We start from the raw sequence: 23,415 nt of genomic DNA on the forward strand, positions 1-23,415 counted from the left end.
ACACAATCTCAGGGGAGACTGTCAAGAAGCAGGGCACAGAGTTCTATAACTAGATTTCACTAACCAATTATCAAGTGTACTATAACAGCTTTAACACAGAGCCACATACATTCCCCTTGGGTACTCCGATCTGTCTTGCTGCCCAGGTAAGTCTACCTTTGATAGATGGTCCGTTACACCAAGGATCACAGCAATGTTAAGGTTGCTCCCAGTCTCAAAGGACAAGTCACTTACCTGCAGTCAATTGTACCTTAGATCTCACACCAAAGACAATGCTTGTAGCCAGTCCTATAATAAACAGTCTAAAGATTATTGTACAGGAAGAGGAAATGAGAGATCTTTACAATGCTAAACCAAATGACATACACACAAAATGAGTTACAATCTTAAGTTTCATAAGATAATAGAAGCAAACTCTATATGTCCTTTAGGGCTAATCCAGGCTAAGTACTGGGGTTCTCTTGCTTATGTCTAGAAAACCTTACCCCTCAAAGTCCAGCAGAGAGATACAATTAAACTAACTTCTTGTTAGGAGTTTTTATTGCCTTCTCCCCTTGAGCTCTGAGCTGCAAACTCAGCAGGTGGGAACAATTCACTTGCATGACTCATCTTTATGGGAGAAAAATCAACAAATTGTTTCATTGTCTAATGTTCCACAATCCTTCGTCTGGTACTGATGGGTCTTCCTTGCTGGGCAGGACACGACACCTTCAGTGGGACACCAGCATTTCACACTAGTTAATGTCTCTCTCCTGTCTGGTGATGTACACAGTTACAGAGGCTTACAATACAAATGCTCAATTATCATCTTATAATATGGGATACAGATGTTAAGTGAGATTAATGCATACAGCAGCTTACAAGCATTCCATAAAGTCTAAGCACTAAACACATTCTTTTAATTCTACTATCTATTTTAATAGTACTAACACACAGGTGAGCCAGACTTATTCCAGCTACATGTGTCAGTATTCAATTGAGGCATGGGGAACTTGGCATGAGCTGGCACCTGGTCTGCCAGCATCATACGGAGGTGGGTAGGGAGGACCACCCTTGTAACATATAATCCAGTGGTTAGGGTACTCTCCTGGGAGGTGGGAGACCCCCTGCTCCAGTCCCCCCTCCACTTATGAGGGAGAAGCAGTTTAAACAGGGATCTGCCACTCAGAATGAGTGCTCTAACCAGTGGTCTATGGAATATTTTGACATAGAGAGTCTCTCCCTTTCTCCTGTTAAAGCTGTTGCACTGTGGATAAGTAATGAAAGACTCACTGGATCAGGGAGACTAAATCCTGGGTTTCCCATGTTGCGGATGAGTGGTCTAACCAGTAGGCTGCAGAGTCACTCATACATGTGCTCTCCAGCCTAAACAACAGGGAGAGACAAGCGAGCAGGAGCACACAAATGCATACACAAGCATGAGAATGACTCTGTAGCAGGGGTTGGCAACCTTTCAGAAGTGGTGTGCTGAGTATTCATTTATTCACTCTAATTTAAGGTCTCATGTGCCAGTAATACATTTTAACATTTTTAGAAGGTCTCTTTCTGTAAGTCTATAATATATAACTACACTATTGTTGTATGTAAAATAAATAAGGTTTTTAAAATGTTTAAGAAGCTTCATTTAAAACTAAATTAAAATGCAGAGCCCACCGGACCAGTGGCCAGGACCCGGGCAGTGTGAGTGCCACTGAAAAATCAGCTCGTGCGCCGCCTTCAGCACCCATGCCATAGGTTGCCTACCCCTGCTCTATAGCCTGGTGTTTTGATCACTCACCCAGGATGTATGTGTACGTTTTGTAGCGCTAATTGCATTCTTTGCAAGTTTGCCAGTTTCCCTCCACAAATATGTATATGTAATGGTAGAAAAACAAAGGTGTTGCTGTATGTATTGTTTTTGTAAATGAACATCTTTGTCTGCTTTCCCTGTTTTCTCTATCTCAAATCTAAGCAGAGCAATTCTTTGTGCATGCCGTATACTTTACCTCTTAAATCTGTGTCCCCAAGATTAGATGAAAGGGAACTCTTAGCGTTTCTGAATAATTTTTGTTAACATACTCTGACTTCATCCACTTTGAAAAATTCTTTTTCAATCTCTAACTTGATGAGTTTTCATTTACATCACTCTTGAAAGTGTCAGAATGGTCAGGGGAATTCCAGTATTTTTAGGTACTAGCCAACATGAGCTCAAGCTTTTTCTCTATCACATTCTGCCTTGCACAGAGGGAACTACATGTGTCCTGAGCTCCTAAATGACTTCTTTTGAAATCTTCCATGGTTTAGTTTTCCCTACCCTTCTTCTGCCCCTCTTCTCGTGTACCTGCTTAGAGGGGGTAGGGAAGTGGTACTAAGTGAACACCATTTGCTCTCTCCTTCATCCCTGGACCCAAGTTTCAAGGATTCCCAGCACAGTTAGTTAGTGCAGTCTTATTCTCCTGCATAGTTGCATTAGAGCCAGACGCAATCTGGCCCTAAATAAATTGACAATAGAGGAAATTTCTTCTTAACCCTGCTGAACTAGTGGTTGGCTTATGTCTGAAAGCATGAATTGTATATTCCTTTTTTTAAATGCTGTGAAAGCAAGATACTCCATATAAGCTTCTAGGGCAGTGGTCACCAGCAGGTCGATCCTAGAGGATCTCCCCGTTGACTGTGATCTCCAGCAGTGCAGTGTGACTGCCACTAAGGGAGACTCCTTTGCCTACCCCGGCCCCATGCCCCTCCCGGAAGCAGCCAGCACAGCCCTGCAGCCGGGGAGACAGGGGTCTCCCTCCACGCACTGCTCCTGCCTGCAGGCACGGCCCCCGCAGCTCCCATTGGCTGGGAGAGCTGCGGGGGTGGTGCTTGCAGAGAGGGGGCAGCGCACAGAGCCATGTGCCCCCCACTCCCCTCCAGAGGCCGCAGGGGTGCATTGGCAGAGAGCCTGCCTTAGCCTTGCTGCGCCACCAACCAGGAGCCGCCAGAGGTAAGTTCTGCCTGGTGGGAGGCCACACCCTGACCCCCAACCCTGAGCCCCCTCCCAGAGCCAGCATCCCATACCCGCTCTAGCACCTTAACTCCCAGCCCTGAGCCCCTTCCTAGAGCCAGCACTCTGTACCCCCTCCACCACAACACTCTGCCCTAGCCCAAAGCCCCCTCCCAGAGCCAGTACCCCATACCCCCTCCTGCACCCAACACTCCACCCCATCCCAGAGCCCCCTCCTGCATCCAAACTCCCTCTTAGAACTTTCACACCTCACCCCCTCCTGCACCCCAACCCCCTTCCCCAGGCTCAGCCCAGAGCGCCCTCCCACATTGCAAACCCCTCGGCCCCAGCCCAGAGCCCACACTCCCTCCTGAAGCCCAATCCCCTGCCCCAGACTTGTGAAAGTGAGTGAGGGTGGGGGAGAGCGAAGTGACAGAGTGGGGGGATGGAGTGAGCGGGGCTTTGGGGAAGGGGCAGGGTAGATTCTGGGTTGCCCTTTTATTCAAAAAGTGATCTTGGGCATAAAAAGGTTGGAGACCACGGTTCTAGGGGGATAAGCCTGTGGCTACTATGCTCTTTACCCAGCCGTTCTAAGATAACATCAGGATAAAACACGTAAGTCTGCTTAGCAAAGCATCAGTGTATAGACTCTGCGGAAATGAAGTTCTCACACTTCATTTCAAAGAGGGATGGTAGGCTGTGCAATAGAATGGTTAGCAGAGTTATTTCCATTGTCACTGTAGCAATTAGGGGTTATGTAAATAATTTAAAATTGATATTTTTATGTACAGAATGTTAAAGTGCCTAAAGCTGATTGTTAACAATGGAATTTCATTAGTGTCTAGGGCAGGCACAAACTCTGCAAAATTACCTAAGAACTCTACCAATCCATTTACATTCTGACCTTCAATCCACTGTATATTCCAGTTCTGTGCCTCTCTTGAACAGATACTACTCATGCCAATTTGTTTGGTGGTTTTGTTATGCAGATCAATGGCAGGAAACCACAGAGCATAGATTTTGATTTGTAGATTTATTGCTAAATTCTCTGGTTTTCTGCTGCCCTTTTGCACTTGTCACAAAGGGATCATAAAGTCAGCATAACCAGCCTCTGGCACAGATCTACACCACCCACTTTGCAATTCCCAGCATAAGAGACACACAGAAGGTTAGGATGGGCAAAAGGGGCAGGGGCTGCAGTGCTCCTGCTATCCCCAGCTGCCATAATAGTCCTGTGGGGATGTGAGCACCTGGATGCAATTTAGAGCAGCCCTAAAACTGCTTTATGGGCTTGTCGATTGAAGCACTTAGCAGTAAACAGAGTGTAAATCTACCCCTCGCTAGCCTGTTCCACCTTAAGTGGCCATGTGGACCCTGCTACTGTGCATCTACCCCACCTCCAAACAGAAGTAGCCCAAAACTCTCTCTGTTGGCTTTTTCTGAGAGCCACGTTCCCAGTGCTTGTTCTGGCTGTGTTTGACTTTTTACTGCTTCTCTGTTTTTCCTGACTCTCTCACACACCAACACATCATTCTAAACCCTCTCCTCCTATCCACCTTTGAGTTTATCAGACCACTGTGGAACCTGGTTGGGCCACATGATTCAGCTTCTTCTGCAGCCTTGCCTTTGTTTTGGGCAAAGGCCTCTGATGTTTCAGCTATCTGGTTCCACAAAGAAACATAATTGTTTCTAACATTCATCCCAAATGAGTGGCAGCTGTTACACCCACCAGTTTCAAGGGGGTTTAACCCAATCCAAAACATTAGTTACCTTGTGAGTATACATTGCAAGTATTGATTTAAATAAAAACAAACTGAAAAAAAGCTGTAGTGTGCCTTCTATGGAACAATCAATAACTATTAAGGCACGCTAGCTTAAAAATACCCAGTTACAAGCTTCTCTTCTAGTTGCCTCAATCCTACATTCATTCATGAATGCTTAGATTTACAGAGCAACAGTGAGTACTTCCTGCCTTGTCTTAAACTTAAAACAAAGGGAGTCCTTCAGTTACAAGATTGCAATTTGGTCACTCTCCTGTTTGTTCTAGCTGTTAAGGAGCAAACGGATGTGCCTGTAGTGGGCATTCTTTGGTAAGTTGCCTTCAATCAGCTCCTGGAGTAAATTTATTTGCAATGTGATTCTACGTTAAAATGTGACACTGTAAAATTATATTGTGGGTTCAGTTTTCTCTCAATGCTTGCAGGCCAAACTGTCTCAATTGACTCAAAAAATCATACATTTTCTCAGTCAACCGTGCACACTAAACTTGGGATCTGATAATCAAGCTAGGTTAATTCTGACTTATACAGCATCTTAAATCAAAGTTTCTACAATCTAGCTAAAAGTTCTGCTGATACACAAGTCAGGAAACAACCCAATTTACTCTCACATAGCTGGAAAGAGGAGGAGGAGAGTAGTGAAAACTGTGACTGATATTCTGTACCTCTAAGAGATGCAGCATAGAAAACTTTATACTGCTTTTGCACCCTCCCTCTTCAGGCCTTTGAGGACCAGGAGTTGCTCTAAATTACAGTGCCCCTGCCCGACCACGGCAGCATATATTTGCCATCGTAAGAGGGAGAATCCCTCCCCACACTCCTTTCTCCACATCCTTGCACTATGGGGATTCTACTGCATGCTTCCCCCTGTCCTGAAACCCCTGAAAACCTCTTGCATTCTCCACTAGGATCCATGAGTTTGAGTAAGATGGCCGGGGGGAGAAGGTACCCCCACCTGATACTTCCCCACAAGAATCAGTATTTACACTCTGTGCTGTGGAGCCCCGTGAACACATCTCCTACAGCTGTGTTTGTGTAATGAAAATATTGACAATTTAAATTGACAATGTATGTACTGTATTGCCATTCTTAAAGACATTTTTCCAAGTAAGCAACTGAACAACAAACATACTGTGTAGCTAAATCTCTCTATTAAAGTAATTTTAGTCACTCCATGTATGCTTTTTTCAGAAGAGATCTTTACTTTATAACTATACAGCACTGATTATACCATGTAATTACTTGATGTAAATTGTAAAATATTGTGTTTGGAAATGACTGTCATATCATACAAATCTGAACTGGGTACTGTGTATGTAGAACTCCAGAATCATGGCTGTATTTTTGAGATTAAAATGACACTGTCTAGAACTATTAGCATTTTATGTATATTCACATATATTTATTTACATTTGATAGTGTAAGCTAAGGTTTGTAACATTGTATGTTTCTATTATTTGAGAACACATGGGATTTATTTGCTAAGAAAACAATGCCTTTTCAATAAAGTAATGTTTCAAGAAATGGGTACAAACTTATACTCATTTAATATAGCTTTTGTTTGTACTTTCACTATAAGACACAGTACCTGATATTTTATGTAAACGTAGGGAAGGATCACTTCTAAGCAGAAGTGTGAAAAAGGTATTACCAAGATTTCATTCATAACTTTTTTCAAAAAAGAAAAGAATTCTTCATGCAAGCATTTTGTGCAAGTTAGCAGCAAGCTGCTGACAAAGTCTGCTTTCTTTCTGTGTTCCAGCCCAAAACATACAGCACCCAGAAGACAAAGACACCCCAGGCTTGTGATTGAGGAATGTCCTTTAAAGTATGAAACACTGACAAATGAGGTAGTGAAAGGATTGTTAGAAAAGGTATGGCAGTTTTTGAAAAAAAATTTAACTTCTCTGCTCACAATATTCTTAACTGCAGCATATGTATTTACATTTACAGGTGAATTATTTTTCAATTTGCAAATTTTAACCTTGTTTTCTGGCTTATAAAAACTACCAAGGCACTCGTTTAATTAAGAAGGTAGTGTTGCTTTTTCCCCTTCAGCACTTCTGTTTTTATTTAGCACTCTGTCTGTAACTCATTGAACTTAAATGGAGATTTCCAGTGATGTCAGTGAGAGCAGTTTCTGACCTTTATTTTGTTATTTTTCATGGTTTAGGCAACAGTAACCAACCTTTCTGTAGAGATATGCACATATAGTAGCTCCTTCTGTAATTTTGATGTAATATTGTATTAAATTAAAATCTGAAATGCATATTTATTTGTTCCTTGTTAAGTAATATACTCAAAGAAAACTGACATCTGTAGATGGATTTTCTAAGCAAGGACAAATAGATTGTCTCATCTCATTCTGTAAATTACAATAGGCATGCAAAAGTGTTGTTTTTATAGAAGTATTTACCTTTGATTACTTGTGCAGTAAATCTTTTCAAAACTAAAGAACATTAAACTTCTACTCTAATAAACTTTGTCTCTCACTTCCTCTGCTAAGTTGAAGACAATAAAGTTTTGTTATTACAAAAATTATAGTAATATAGTTGTCTAAATTAGTTGCTAGGGAAAGTTTAAAGGAAGAGCATCTTCAAAATATTTTAAGATTGTTGAGGTTGTGGCTGAGAGATCTGTTTAGAAATTGTAAATAGCTGTATTAGAAGTACCCTGTGAAGTAATCTGAATTTAAAATGAGACAGTTTCATGTTTATACCAATTTGCTTTGGTAAGTCAGATATACATTAATAACTAAATAAATATATTAAATGATAAATAAACTTAAAATAAGCATTTGTTGAGTCTTGTACAAGGAAATCTGAAGTATAAGCATTAGGGGAAATATTTTTATTAGTCAAAAAAGTTATCCTTAAATTCAAATCTTTCCAGTATTTTTAAAAATGATTGAGTCAATAACCCATGGTTAAATCTTTTAAAAAGTTTAAAATGTAGTAATTTGGAGGGGGAATGTCTCTTGTGCTTCTAAATCCTTTAGACACTTTTAAAAATCTTCCCCAACATTGCTTGCTGCCCTCAAGATAATTTTGGTTCTGTTGCAAAATGGATACCATTTTTTATCCCAAGTGGCTGCATTTTAGTGGGTTGTGAAGTTCACAGACACATAATAAAATGTTTGTTATTCTTCTACATGATAGGTGCTGTATACATTTAAGTTGTTATTCCTAGCTAGTATTTTAACACATTTCTTGGGCAAATCATAGAAGCTGCCCTGTTTGCGGAATTCCTATTGACTTCAGTGCATGGAGAGCTTGCAGAATCAAGCGAACTGATATTTGCCTTAAAATATATAACTTGAGAACTCCACAATCCTTAAGTACATTGTGTCTTGGATATATTTGTTTGCAAATCAAAATCTTCATTTATGGAATATGTATGACATACCGGTGTCCTATTGTCGACCTGTAAATTCACAAAGTTTCAGAATAACTCTGTTTTATACATGCAGGTCAATGAAGCTGCTAAAAGAGGGAAGAAGTTTGTTGGATTTATAACACAGCATTTTGCTCAACCTAAATTCTGTAATGGCACAAACACAGATGGAAATGTGGACTCTGAATCAGCACTAAGTATAAGTAGTAGAGAGCACAGGAAATACAATTATGACGAAAACTATAAAAACTGGAATGAAGGGACTTTGAGTGGTCAGTCATCTGAGAGTGGAATAGAGGAAGAAATTCAGCCAGAAAGGGGACAGTTACAGGATGCTGATTTCCCCAGCCCTACTAAACCAAGAAAAGGAGAAGGTAATAAAATACTACCTGTCTATTGCATGAGCAGGATAATTACATTGACTGGTAGCAAGAAAGGTTAACAAAAATGTAAAGCAAAACTTATTACAGTATATTCTAGCTTATGAAATATAGGCTTTAAAGATCTAAGTTTAAATACATATTCATTTTTAAAGCAGCTTGACAAATAGAAAACAATACTAATTTTGTCTTCTGTAGTATTATCCAATAGTATGTAGAAATTACCTCTCTTCTCATATCGCCACAGTTTTAAGTAAACTGTTAAAACTGTAGACTGTTAAAGCATAGACAGTGAAAGCTCAGTGTTTTTAATATTGCAGGCAAATAACTTTGTATGACCAGTGTGTGCATAAGAAAACAACTGTGTGTGCCTGAAAAAGTGTCCTATCAAAGGATGAAATTGTGTTACAAGATTTGTTATTCTTATTAATCAGCAAGAAACTTTTAATAGGCCCCTAAGATTACACCAGAATGATTCAAACTCCCTAACTTGAATTAAATTTAAGACAAATTAGACCTGTTAGATGCTAGGGATATAATTCAAACATATTCCTCTCCGTCCTATGTAATGCATAACAGACTAATCTATTCATAACAGACTGATTTTGGTAACATACCTTCAAGAGGTACCCTGAGGGAACTCACTTTAATGGAATAGTGAAATCAGAGAATAATAGATAAAGAATTTATTTACATTAGAGGAAACATGCATAAAAAGTGGATTATACAGAAAAGTCATTGATGAACATTTTTGTTAATGTGGCAGAAAGATTAGTTACAAAAGGAAGATGTAAAGATATTAAAATATACAACCCATTCTGTTTGAGAAGTCATCTAGAACACTGTGACTCCAGATGTCAGGCGTCTTTACTTTGGCGATGTGTTCACTAAGAAAGAAAGTGTGTTCTTCTTTAAGTTAGCTGACACATAGTAACTAACATGAAGTAAAATCCTAGAGAAGGCAAGGCAGCTCCTAATTTTCACACATGAACAAGTCGTGGTAAAGCTATGAGGGAGTCCAGCGTTTACCTCAACCTGATAACTCATATTACAAACTGCCATGTCTTCACTAGGACCTCATGTTAGTTACCATGCAATAGCTAACACAAGTTAAGAACAGACCTTTTTTCTACTGAAGATGCCCTCTTTGCGGGAAACAGAGAGAGGAACACATGGGTTTCCCTGTTAGGCCTTTTTAGTCCATTCATCCTTCCTTCCTTCCTTTCTGAGGTGATGGCTATCAACCTTGCCCACCTGCTACCTAATAGGCGGATTTTAAAATGACTTTTTAGCATAGTGAATTCTTCAATTATGTACCAGACATATTCTAATTAAATTCAAATTAAATTTTCCACCCTCCTGCTAGGAAGCAAGTTCCCTCCTTCATTTGAGGACTGCAAAGAAAACCTATTATTATTATTAAACCTGAATTCAAGTGGTTCTTGTGCAATATGCTGAGCCTTTATAACATGACCAGTTAAAGCATAACTCTTTCCTCTCGAAGTGAAAGGCAGGTTTCATTAGCCACAAAGATTAGTGGAATATAAATATTAAAATTGTAAAGAAAAAGTGAGAAATCTTAGTCAGTCACAGAACTCTATACATGGATGTTTTTATAACCAGTTTATCAACCAAGACATTTCCCGAATGCAAATATTTTATGGGAATCTTAAAAGATTTCTGTCCTGGATTTGTCTCTCTTTTCTTCAGCTGTTAGTCACATGTTCATAGACGTTATTAGCATTTCTAAGATAATGACCATTGGAAATGTAACATCCACTCTTTTTGAACACTGCATATCACCCTTATTTCCTTAAAAATGTTACAAGCACACATTTTGAAAAAAAATCAATTAACTGTGTGCCATTCTCCATGCAGATTTGCATCCTATTTTGATATGCCATGTTCATCTCAATCTTTGTGCAGGAGATACGAAATAAAATTACATGTCTGCCAAATTTTAGGAACAGCAGATGTTCAAGGTTTGAATATCTAGTTTTGAGTATATTACTACTGGTATGTAATATCTCTGGTAGACATGAACATTTTCACAAAATGATAATTGCACTAAGATTTTGTACTTTCTATTAACAAATATGAAAGCATGAAGCAAAAACATTAACTGTGTTAAGTTGTGTTAGGGACTGGTACAGATAAAGCAGTATAAGCCCTGGTATGGATGCAGTTATACTGGTATATAGGGGGTTATACTATACAGTAACAATGCCATTATAAGCACCTTTATACAGCTATAACTGCATCTATACTAGAGGGGTTGAACTCGTGTAGTTGTATCAGTAAATCTATCTGTCTTCTCACAGCCTAACCAATATAGTTATACTAGTACAAAAACTGTGTGTAAACCAGGCCTTAAATGATCTGGTCAGCTGGACCATTTAAAATTGCCTATGAAGACAAACTATTTTTATGGATGCATGTGTTGTGTGTTAACACAATACTACAAGTAAGGGTCAACTCACCAATGGGCCCCTCCATCAAGGCTGGATATGGCATAGCAGACTCTTCTCCTTTGGGATCCCCTGCTGATGACCACTCCAGCCCTACAGTGGTTCACCTTTTCTCATGACTCATCCCTCTAGACAGGTCATGTTTAATCACACCCCGTCTGGGATAATAGATAGTCCAACAAAAACAAATGTTCAATCCCTCCATCCAGTCTGCCACACATAATTCTGAGCCCAGTGATCTGTACATTAGTTTCTCCTGGCTTCTAGTAATCCATATTCCCTTCTCATGGGCTTCACACCACCTTGCAGTGGCTGGAAGGAGAACCCAGGCCTGCATCTACACTGCGTTCCAGTCCAGGGTCTCTAGGACAAGCAGTCAAGGTTCACTCCACCAGACTGCCTGCTGCGACCTCCCTTGGCTTCTCAGGCAGGATCCACAAAGATCCTTAGGTGCCAAGTCCCATTTTGTGGCACCACTATTATCCACGACACACACACACACCACCTTACCCCATATGTTCCTAAACTTACTCAGCACCTACATTTTTGCAGTAAAAGTTCTCTAGCTGCCTACGTTTCTGCTTCTTGTCATGCACATTCCTGTCTCTCACTAGGCACCAGGATGCCGCTCTCCCACCTAAATCTCAGAGCGATCCACAAATAAGGGGAAGATAGGTGTGCCTCTGCCTAACTCATGTGTAGGGCCTAATCCAGTAGGCATGGTCAGAGACCACCTAACTCCACACAAGACAGTGGCAGGGGGTGGGAGGGACAAGGAGGAGCTCCCTTATTACTTTAAGCCCAGTGGTTAGGATACCCACTGGAATGTGGGAGACCCCACTGTCAAGTGCCCACCTCTGCCAGATGAGGAGAAGGGATCTGAACAGAAATCTGCCTCCCCTCAGGTGAGCGCTTTACCCATTGGGCAATAGTGATTCTCACTCTCATCCCAATTAATTGTTATGCAGTTGTTTAACTAAAGTTCAGCACCTTCAATAGGAGAGATTGAAGGAGATCTACATCAGAGTATCCTGTAGCCCAATGGGTCGAGGCTGCAGATTCCTGTTCAGATCCCTTCTCATCAGGCAGAGGGGGAACTTGAACAGGGTTGGCATATCCTTCCTTATTCCAGGTAAATACTCTAACCACCGGGCTCACTGTTATAAGAGAGCACTTTCCTGCTGTTTTGTGTGCAGTTAGGCAGACTTTGATATGCCTATCAGATTGGGTAGGGTATGAGAATTAGGTGGAACACCACTCATCTTCCCCTAGTTTGTGGATTGCTAGCAGAGATAGGTGCCTAAATGCAGGCTGCAGGGAGAGCTTATCCCCACAAGATGGATAGGGCTTAGACACACCCCTCTTATCAGCATCTCCCATTCACTAATGTAAGTGGCTACCTACCTAGCCTGTGGCTTTTGTGGATTGCGCTCTAAGGTGCCTATCTATATAGGGAACTTAAGCACCTACCTCAGGTGTAATGTCATCGTGCTGCTCTTGAGGCTTTCTACACACCTAAAAGTTAGGCCCTGCTGCACTGAGCATCATAACACCTATATCCTTTTGTGGATGTAGGCCCTTCCTACCAAATATTTTTTGAGACTTTCTCTTCACCTTGCAAAAGGCTTCCTGTTCTCTACAGATCTCATCATTCCCTTCTCCCAAAAGAGCAACCACAGTTTCTTCCCTATAGCCTCTTCTGCTCTAAACTTGGTCTGTTTATAGCACCACCCAGCCCTTTCCCAGCTGCATTTCATCTTTAATCACACCTGGCCCACCCTCCATATGCAACCAGGTAGGTAAATTGGCCTCTTGGACCACATTAACCTTTTCAGAGTCATTATGGGGTACACACCCCATCACAGTAAACTATGTATACTCAACCAACTTCTAATATGTAAATTCTTGCTTGAATTGTCATTTCTACTTTGGCTGCTGTCCATCACTTCCCTGGAAAAGCTAGATTGCAGATGTTTTAAAAGGAAGTGACTTAACTATTGCTAGTAAAATGTTCTTCCTTATAAATAGATGGAAAATACTGGAATTGCTTTTTACAATTTTGAAAAGGACAAGGTTTCAACTTTCAAAAAGCTGTATGTATTTTTGAAGGATAATGGTGGAATATAAAGAATCTGCATAAAATAAACTACAGAAATAATGAAACAGTATCATTAAGTAGTACAGATGCAACAAAAAGGCTTTAAACAGTGGAACTTTAATTATCTAGCACTGGTAGAAATATCCAAATGTCCCAAGAACCAGATAATATTGAACATGCTGTTGAGGAGCCTGGCAATTATTTATCTTCTCTGCACAGCTTTCAATAACATCAGACTTCTGAGTTTTCTAAATAATACAGATATTCAGAATTGTTCAGTTACTTCAGTTTTCTCCATTTTGTTTCCTGGCCTACCCCAAGGCTGAAGAAGAGACATGTAAGGACAGGAGTGAGGGTGGACACTAAGGGTAAAATCTTGGGCCCATTGAAGCCTATGACAAAACGCTCCTGAAGAGCAGAGCCACTTGAGCAAGCTGTGCAAGAAGAGAAGGTCAAGCCCCCTGCATCAGGAAAAACACAGAAAAGGGCCAAAAGGCATGCTGCAGTGCTCAGACTGTGCACAGATTTGCTGAAGGGAGTCAGGTCTGCACACAGACACCTTTCAAGCTTAGTCCCAGCACAAATTCCCCACATATCCCTCATCCCACCCAGGAATATATCCTCTGTATAGGTTCTGTTTCTAGCTCTGAGACAGTCATGAAATAGTAAATCTTAAGCCTGTCAGTGGTCGAGAGTTGACAAATCACCTAGTCTTCACCTAAGACTGTGGTCATTTTGGAGAGGGGAGAGGAAACATTTCTCTGGTAGGTTTGTTTTTTAGATGGTGCTGCTTGAAGTTGCTCAGACGTTTGAAATGTTGTTAGTCCCGGGGATTTGATTTGCTGATAAATTAGTCCAAGGTATGCACAAAAAATGCAGTTTATTCCATGGCTTTGCCCACAAATATACCAGCATGTGGGTGTATGTAATTATATACCTATTTAGTAAACATTTATTTAGCTAAAGCTTTATATAACCAATCACTGCAGTGTTCTTTGAGAGGTTTGGATTCGTGGAATTAATTCAGCTGGAACTCCATTTACTGATGATTATGTTTGTTGAGTATAATAGCATTATTTTAATGCTTAGGTATAGAAAATAAATGAGACATTAATGTTTTTTCAGTAGACTTCCTAAAAAAATTAATGATTGTAATGGGTTAAAGGAATACCATCAACTCACGATCTAGTCAGTTAAAAAATAAGTTAAAAATCATTTCAAGCACTACACTCTCCCCTGAATCACCCTGATAATTATTGTGGTTTTATAATTACATTTTTCTGGGTTTTTTTCAATTTTTTTCCCTGCCATGTTACTGTGTGAAAAGATCCACACAGTTGATTGACAGGGAAACCACAAAAATTGTATACAAAGTGCTCTCATTGTATAAAAACGTTGAAAGTAGAGAAAAATAATTTGTCAAATAATAATCTTAATGGTTATTTGTAATAAAAATAGCAAATAATATTCAGACAGAAGTGTAATTTTTAAGTTGATTGTATTCCTTTAAGGCATCACTTTTTCTGAACATTTTCTTTTTCTTTTCTTATATTTTCCCTCAGATAATAAATTATATACAGTCTTCAATGTTTTTGATGATGACTCAATCTGCTGGACCTATCATGAGGGCATCTTGTCTATGAAAATAACAAGAAAAGGGACAGTCATTAGTACTCTGGATGCAGATTGGCTAGAACTAACCACATTTTATTATAAACAAGGATTGTCATTAATTGATTCTTTTGTATCCTGGGACACTTCTAAAGGTAAGTAAGTGTATTTTTCATGAGATTTTAAACCGTTGTGTTTATTTTGCAAAACAGGTCAGATTTTGCTTCTTAATATGGAGGAGCAAATCTGATGGTCTTGTTTGTAAAAATGATGGGTACTATGTTAATTTTTGTCATTGCAACTTCACAGAATGTGAGACCTGATTTAAAGAGGGAAAAAAAGCCTTTTGCTGTTTCCTTGACAGTCATAACTTAAAATAATTTAAATTTCTCTTTTGTTTTACCCAGCTCAGAGTTTTCCAAAGGGAAAAAATATTATTGTATCAATTAGAGCAGCACTTACTGCTAATGCTATTTTATCAAATATTTATTGCCAATAATAATTACATATAGTAACAAAATATTAGGCATAATATTCTCAGAACACATCCCTAATTCTCAAAATGCATGTCAACTGCTATTCACAGAAGGCCTAATCCTGCAATTAGTTGAGCCCTTCCAGTGAAATTCTGAGTACTATTACCACTGAGTATACAGTGTTATAAATATACTGTAAGATAAATACTGAAGACCTGTTCCTGCAGTCTTTATTCCAGTATGATGCATTCTGAAGTCAATGAGAGTGTTTTGTGTGTGTTAGGACGGAAGGATTAGGCCCGTAGGGTGAAATCCTGGCCTCAGTGAAATAACTCACCGACTTCACTGGGGCCAGGATTTTACCCCTCGTGTTTTTCTGATAGTATCTATTAACAAACTGCTATGACCAAATTACTTATACTTTTGTTGCTTATGTACGCCAACAGGGCCCACCTGACCAGTTAGTGCACAACATGCTGATCCGCTCTAGAATTTACACCCCAGCCGGTGCACACTAATGCCCTTAAATTTTTCTTCTTGGCTATTGAGTCTTTTTTTATCTTTTCCACTCACTACCACAATGTACTCCTCACTTACTAAAATAAATGTAGTAATTAGAGATGGACCTAAACTAAACCTTTGCATCTGAACACCCATGAACTCTGGGAAAGTTTGGAATCTGTTCTAGAGTCAGAGTTCTTGTCTTTGGCTCATCTCCAGTAGCAATACCCCTCTTTTGTAAATGTTGTGATTAGGCAGATGTCATTTCTGATCATTCCAGATGATTATTGCACAAGCATCAGACCACCCACAACTGGTCAGGTGCTTGTTTTGGATAGTCACTGAGAATAGCCACATTATACTTAAACACAACATCATACATTTTAGAAGTTAACATTTAATCCTTTAATTATTTATTATCCAATCAATAAAATATGACATATGTCACTCTAATTATACAGCTAGCTTCTCAAACAATTTATTAAGGACCATGTTTCTATTAATCATTTAAGTAACAAAATGTCTATGTGATTGGGTATTATATTGGATTATAGTTTCAAAACTCTTTAAATGACAAGCCCAGACATTCACACCAGCCTGAAGTTCCATTTATTTCAGTCACTTGGCAAGAGAAGGGGTTATTTCTTCTTTTTTCCAATAGTAGTTAGCCATAGGGTTTGTTGTTGTGGGGTTTTGTTTTTCATTTGTTTTAAAAGTAGCAAGATTTTACCAATGGCTCTATTACAGGGGTTCTCAAACTGTGGGTCGGGACCCCAAAGTGGGTTGGGACCCCATTTTAATGGTGTCACCAAGGCTAGTGTTGGCGCTGGGCCCCAACAAGTCTGAAGCCCAAACCCAAGAGCCACCGCCTGGGGCTGAAGCTCAAGTCCCACTGCCCAGGCTAAGGTTACATGCCCTCTGCCCAAGGCAGAAGTCTTTGGGATTCAGCTTTGCCCCCCACACCATCCTCTCACCCGAGGTGGTGGGACTCAGGTGGCAGGGCTCAGGCGGGCTCAGTCTTTGGTCCCCCCTCCTGAGGTCATGTAGTAATTTTTGTTGTCAGAAGCGGGTCACGGTGCAATGAAGTTGGAGAACTGCTACTCTATTAGTTAGACTTCAGGACAGAAACCAATAAACCTGGCTTCTGGTCTCAGCTTTGACATAGAATTGCTGTATTACCCGGAGCAAGTCATTTAGTTCCTCTTGGACTGTAAGCTCTTTAGGGCAGGGACTGGCTCTTGCTAAATGTTTGTACAGTGCCTATCACACTGTGCCCTACTCTCATTTGATGCTTGTAGCAGGGTCTTTCCTGAACTGGCAATGGACATTGCCAGTGCCTCAATTTCTCCTTCTTCGTGTTCTCAAAAAGTGCCCCTAGCCTCTTTTGCAAATCAAATACCATCCCTTCTTGAGGTCTGGTTTATTAAAGTCACTCAGTTCCAATATCAACTTAAACCAAAACAAGCCTTTCCCCCACCTCTTTTTCTTCAACCCTTTGCTGGGCTTAACAGTTTCTTCCAGTTCCTGCTGTTTCCTCAAGCCTCTTCCTCAAAGTTTCTGTCCTGCCCCTCACTGAAGGTGGCTCTATATCACTCAGTCCTGACTTCCCACAAGGAGCCTCCCAATTTCCTGCAAGTCTTTCTCCTTGGCTGTACTGAGGCTTCAGCGTCCAGCTTGCATGGGTGCACATGCACTCGCTTGCTTGCTCTCTGTTCTCTACATTCCTCTGGGCATGGGAGCTCTACCAGGCCCACTCTGAGCCTGTCTAGAGAGACCTCCCCATGCTCTTTCCTAACCTCTGATCTAACACTACTTTGAGAGCAAGCTCCTTCTTTTAGAAAGTCCTGTCCCTGGGCTACTATCATGTGGTGCCTGGTCACCTGACCACCCATCACGTAGGACCAGATGATAAGGCACAGGTAGGGTTGAGTCCAAATCCCTTGAAAGAGTCAGCCCATCCTGTGACAGATCTTCTGGGTTCTACTACACTACAAATGATACCTTCAAAAGCTGTTTCTTACTAGAAAGTCCGTGGCCTCAGTATTAGACTACTGTATTCTAAGGTATGTTTAATATTTTATTTAAGATGGAATTATGATTAATGTTTAAGTTATGTATTTTTCAACTGAATATGATGTTAGAAACAGGAAATTATCTTACTGGATTGCAAAAAAAAATAAATTATGTAGCAATTTCTTTTGCAAGTATTTGAAACTGAACTTTACATACCAAATGTGAATTTTTAGTCAAAATTAATTAATACATTGCTATCTTCCTTACCTAAGTTGATTAGAATATAATGCAAAGAAGAGAATATTTTGTAGTAATACTCTGTTAGGTGAACAGACTTGAACTGCGTGACTTATATAGCTCCTTGAATTTTACTCTTGTTATTTTGTGCTGAATGAAGAGTTTACGTTCCTCTAAAGTGGCATTTTGTTGCCCAAGTTTTGTTGTTTTTCAGTTGTCCTAGATTCTAAATGGTCAGTGTTCCTTTAGAGATGCTTATGGCGGTTGTGTGTGAATGAATGGAGCACAGGACTTTAATTCAGAAAAGCTGCTTTGTGAAAGTTCATTGAAGTGTTTCTTCACAGACTCTCACAAACAGTTTATGCAAGACTCAAACTCATTCTGTGTAAAATAATCAAGTATATTAAGAGTGCTAGCTAAATAATATTTATAAAGGTAACTTTTTACGAGTCATTTAGTATCTGCTTGTTCCCTGACAGTTCTATCCCCATTGTACCAATCAATTTTTCGGTTTACATGGCAATTAACTTTTGCTGTGCATCACTCTAAATCTCTGTAAATCATGAGGCCACAGTTCTAAGCCAAATGCATTCAGTGCATGTGTGTTTGAGAAAAGGCTCTCATTCTTCAGTTTTGCAGACAAAACAGGCATCCCAGAGTTGCTAAAGAATTATTTTAAAAGGCCTAGAATATAAAAGTGAGCAAGTCAGTTATTTGTGACTTTCATCAGACAGCATGATTAAAAGGAGGAGCTCCAAAAACCTCTCTCTTTTACCTCCCCCGTAAGCAATAATTCCTGCAACAACAACTTAACTTGGTTCCGTTTACCTGGTCTGATTGATCCTCCCACCTCGCAGGGTCCTAGAACCCGGGCTCCAGTCCAACCTAGAATGTCTACATCGCAATTAAACAGCCCCATAGCCTGAGCCCAAGTCAGCTGGCACAGGCCAGCTGCAGGTTTTTAATTGCAGTGTAGACATACCCTGTGACTTCAGTGGCAGTGGAATCATGCCCTTACACTTTACACTTCTCCCAGTGCTGGAAATAGAGGGAACAATACTGGTTATAATTCATCGAGGAGAACTGCTTCAAACCAAAATTAACTTCAGCCGCTGTCGGCCCACAGAATTTCCACAAGCCTCCCATTCTCTACAAGTCTTTACCATTTTGTTCTTATAAAGAACTGTCCCATCGTTAACACCTGGGGATCGTCTTACTTCAGTATTCCACACTGCCTCCTTTGAACAACTGGTGCCTCTGATTCTGCCCAGCCTGATTGTTATATATTGCAGTTGAGATCTTGGGAGTAATAATGCTGGATTAAAATAAATATGTTTAAAGAGACAATCTAACATGTGGGTGGGCTTTTCTCCTTCTGATCAAGTGTCTGTAACCCGGGAAAGAGTTTACAAAGTGACTTGAGCTGAATTTAGCTACTGGATTCTTTCTTGCCTGATTTGTTTGTTCTTGACATCAGCCTAAAAGAGTTTATATAAGCAGTTGAATATTTGGGCCCCCCAGAGAGCTGAAATCTAAAACCTTTCTGAACAAAAAATAAATAAAATGGAATTTAAACAATGTTTGCCTCCCATCACCTTGACTACTTCACTTGTGTGTTGCATCCTTTATCCTCATTGCTTTTTTTTTTCCCTTTAATAGGTGTTACGTTCTTTTTAGCAAGAATTGTCTTTCTGTTTGTCTGTATATCACCTAGTACATTTTAGGCTTTATTGCAATATGAATAAATAACAACACATGTAGCCCAAACAGCTGCAGAAATGGTCATTTGGCTCAGGCCCTATGGAAGTTAAAAAAAAAAAAAGCATATTAGCAAAGAAAACAGAAGTATTTCCAGAAGCTATCAGAATAAAACTTGACAGTATTCTGTTGATTAGAGTGGTTGAACTAGTTCCTATTTTAATGCAAGAGAAAGTATAACGAATATTGAGCCACAACACAGTTCACTATTTCTAATGCAGGAAAAGCTATTGGGGCAACATTTTATTTTATCTGTGAGGTATTTTTAAAAATATTATACTCTAGAATTTGTTTTGGGTACTAGCATTAGAAATGGTAAACTACTATCATAGACTAGATGGACAAAAGGGCCAAATTAATTCCTACTGAAACGCCACTGAAGTTGATAGAGTTTCACCAGGGAGGAATTTGTCCCAAAATATTTTGTGAATGTCATAAAAAAAGCTGGAATTTTAAAAAATCTTAGCACTGAGAGGTGACTTTTATTTCAATAATTTTTGTAAAATACAGAAGACCTATCTGACAAGGTTGAAATATTAAAGATTAAAATATTTCCTAGTTTTGATTGTCTATTTCAAGCACCTACCTGAAACCTGAAGAGAAGATCTGCGGTTAATGAATTTATAGAATTGAACTGTTTGCAAACCCTAATAAAGTGTGTGCAGTTGTATTGTATACACACTCAATCACATACATATATACACACACACACATTTACACACCCAACCACATTTTGTGTGTGTGTGTAAAAATTAATTATACACTCTTATTTCTATACATGCCTGATAGGCATATATGCCTGTAAATATGTAATTTAATACACATCTCCAAAACCAGGCAAGTTTTACTGCAAATGCAGACCCAGAAAGTAGTAAGATTATTGTGACTCTGTTAATACTTAGCATTGATTAGGAAACCGAGGTTTGAGATGGTCAAATTCATATCATATTTAGAAAATTTATGCCCATCTGGTAAAATTCCAAGTCAGACCAATTGTGGAATTTTCAGTTATTCTCCAAACAAAATTAAAGTATCACAGTATTTCTGCATAACCATAAGTTATGTCACAGAGATAATCTTCTCTTTACATTCATGGTATGTTGGAGAGGATTTAAAGCTGATATTCTGAAGAGTATTTCTATTTTCTGTTTAAATTTAGTTTAATTTTTTTTAGTTTTTAAGATTCTCGGCTATTGAGGTACCACTACAGAAAGGGCTTCCAGATGGCTCTTAGGAGATGCACTATGCTATCAAAGACAGAAAATGAACCAACATATGATGCACAGCTTTAGTTTGGGCCAGCTGGATATTATCAAACTCTCACAAGAAGTAAGTCAGGGAGGTGCTCTCTGAAACTTCCTTCCCATCAGGAATCCTCCTATATTTACTTCTGTTTCAGGCTCTTCCTGTGGCCAGTTAATATTTTTTTAAGTGATTGTGGATAGACACTATAATTTGTTTTGTTTTTCTTTAATCCTCTCCCATCTCCAACAACCATATTTGCTTTGGTCATACATATGTCATTTCAAAGTTGAGAATAGAGTTTTTGTATCTGTGTGCTTCATAAACAGTGGTTATCTTTCTGTTGTATAAAAAACAGAAATTCAAACTCAGATATGGCACTTGCTTACTAATGCTTTTAATAATATGGAAATTTGCATTTAATTAATAGCTGACTCCCTGTAGAAAAAAGGGAAAATACAGTAATTTGATTAAGAATATGACTTCATAGCTTACAAAGTGGTGACTGAGACAGCTCAAAAAACATTAAAGATCAATTTATTTGATGCCTCAGATAATGTGATTTCAGTGGGACTATAAGCAGTGTATGAAGTTAAGAAGGTGTGTACATCTTTGTAGGATATGGGCCTAAGTCTTTATAGTTCACCTTACACATTTCCTTGCTTCCACAGGAGACCACATGCCCAAATCTTTAGAAGGATTATTTATATATGAAGAAGAAGGTTCAGGAGTTCCTGGTTCTAACAGGAAAGCAAATGACACAATAGTTGTAGAACAATGGACTGTCATTGAGGTAACTTGCTGTTTATTTACCAATTTAACATTTTATCTTTAATTTTCTGCATTGTTTTTTCTTAGTATGTTTTGTATCAAAGTTAGATACAAGTTTAGTATGCCTTCTTACAGTCATCTTTACACAATCAAGACTACCATTGAAATCATAAAACTGAATGCTGAATTTATAGATTCATAGACTCTAGGACTGGAAGGGACCTCGAGAGGTCATCGAGTCCAGTCCCCTGCCCTCATGGCAGGACCAAATACTGTCTAGACCATCTCTGATAGACATTTATCTAACCTACTCTTAAATATCTCCAGAGATGGAGATTCCACAACCTCCCTAGGCAATTTATTCCAGTGTTTAACTGCTCTGATAGTTAGGAACATTTTCCTAATGTCCAACCTAAATCTCCCTTGCTGCAGTTTAAGCCCATTGCTTCTTGTTCTATCATTAGAGGCTAAGGTGAACAAGTTTTCTCCCTCCTCCTGATGACACCCTTTTAGATACCTGAAAACTGCTATCATGTCCCCTCTTAGTCTTCTCTTTTCCAGACTAAATAAACCCAATTCTTTCAGCCTTCCTTCATAGGTCATGTTCTCAAGACCTTTAATCATTCTTGTTGCTCTTCTCTGGACCCTCTCCAATTTCTCCACATCTTTCTTGAAATGTGGTGCCCAGAACTGGACACAATACTCCAGTTGAGGCCTAACCAGCGCAGAGTAGAGCGGAAGAATGACTTCTCGTGTCTTGTTTACAACACACCTGTTAACGCATCCCAGAATCACGTTTGCTTTTTTTGCAACAGTATCACACTGTTGACTCATATTTAGCTTGTGGTCCACTATGACCCCTAGGTCGCTTTCTGCCATACTCCTTCCTATGGAGTCTCTTCCCATTCTGTATGTGTGAAACTGATTGTTCCTTCCTAAGTGGAGCACTTTGCATTTGTCTTTATTGAACTTCATCTGGTTTACCTCAGACCATTTCTCCAATTTGTCCAGATCATTTTGAATTTTGACCCTGTCCTCCAAAGCAGTTGCAATCTCTCCCAGTCTGGTATCGTCTGCAAACTTAATAAGCGTACTTTCTATGCCAACATCTAAGTCGTTGATGAAGATATTGAACAGAGCCAGTCCCAAAACAGACCCCTGCGGAACCCCACTTGTTATACCTATCCAGCAGGATTGGGAGCCATTAATAACTACTCTCAGAGTACGGTTATCCAGCCAGTTATGCACCCACCTTATAGTAGCCCCATCTAAATTGTATTTGCCTAGTTTATCGATTAGAATATCATGCGAGACCGTATCAAATGCCTTACTAAAGTCTGGGTATACCCCATCCACCGCTTCTCCCTTATCCACAAGACTCGTTATCCTATCAAAGAAAGCTATCAGATTGGTTTGACATGATTTGTTCTTTACAAATCCATGCTGGCTATTCCCTATCACCTTACCACCTTCCAAGTGTTTGCAGATGATTTCTTTAATTACTTGCTCCATTATCTTCCCTGGCACAGAAGGTAAACTAACTGGTCTGTAGTTTCCTGGGTTGTTTTTATTTCCCTTTTTATAGATGGGCACTATATTTACCCTTTTCCAGTCGTCTGGAATCTCTCTCGTCTCCCATGACTTTCCAAAGATAATAGCTAGAGGCTCAGATACCTCCTCTATTAACTCCTTGAGTATTCTAGGATGCATTTCATCAGGCCCTC

General features: G+C 39.5%; 1 protein-coding gene across 3 annotated transcripts in view; it reads left to right on the forward strand.

Annotated features, from left to right (window-relative positions):
• Positions 1 to 23,415, forward strand: part of RFTN2 (raftlin family member 2) — a 56,922-nt gene that overhangs the window by 7,388 nt on the left and 26,119 nt on the right. For all 3 annotated transcript variants that reach the window (XM_050969521.1, XM_050969522.1, XM_050969523.1), the window contains exons 4-7: positions 6,506 to 6,617; positions 8,213 to 8,510; positions 14,645 to 14,848; positions 21,592 to 21,713. In XM_050969521.1, coding sequence (XP_050825478.1) covers positions 6,506 to 6,617; positions 8,213 to 8,510; positions 14,645 to 14,848; positions 21,592 to 21,713 — 736 coding nt within the window. The remainder of the gene's footprint in view (positions 1 to 6,505; positions 6,618 to 8,212; positions 8,511 to 14,644; positions 14,849 to 21,591; positions 21,714 to 23,415) is intronic.

Source organism: Gopherus flavomarginatus, chromosome 10, assembly GCF_025201925.1.
Source record: "Gopherus flavomarginatus isolate rGopFla2 chromosome 10, rGopFla2.mat.asm, whole genome shotgun sequence".
Taxonomy (NCBI): Eukaryota; Metazoa; Chordata; order Testudines; family Testudinidae; genus Gopherus; species Gopherus flavomarginatus.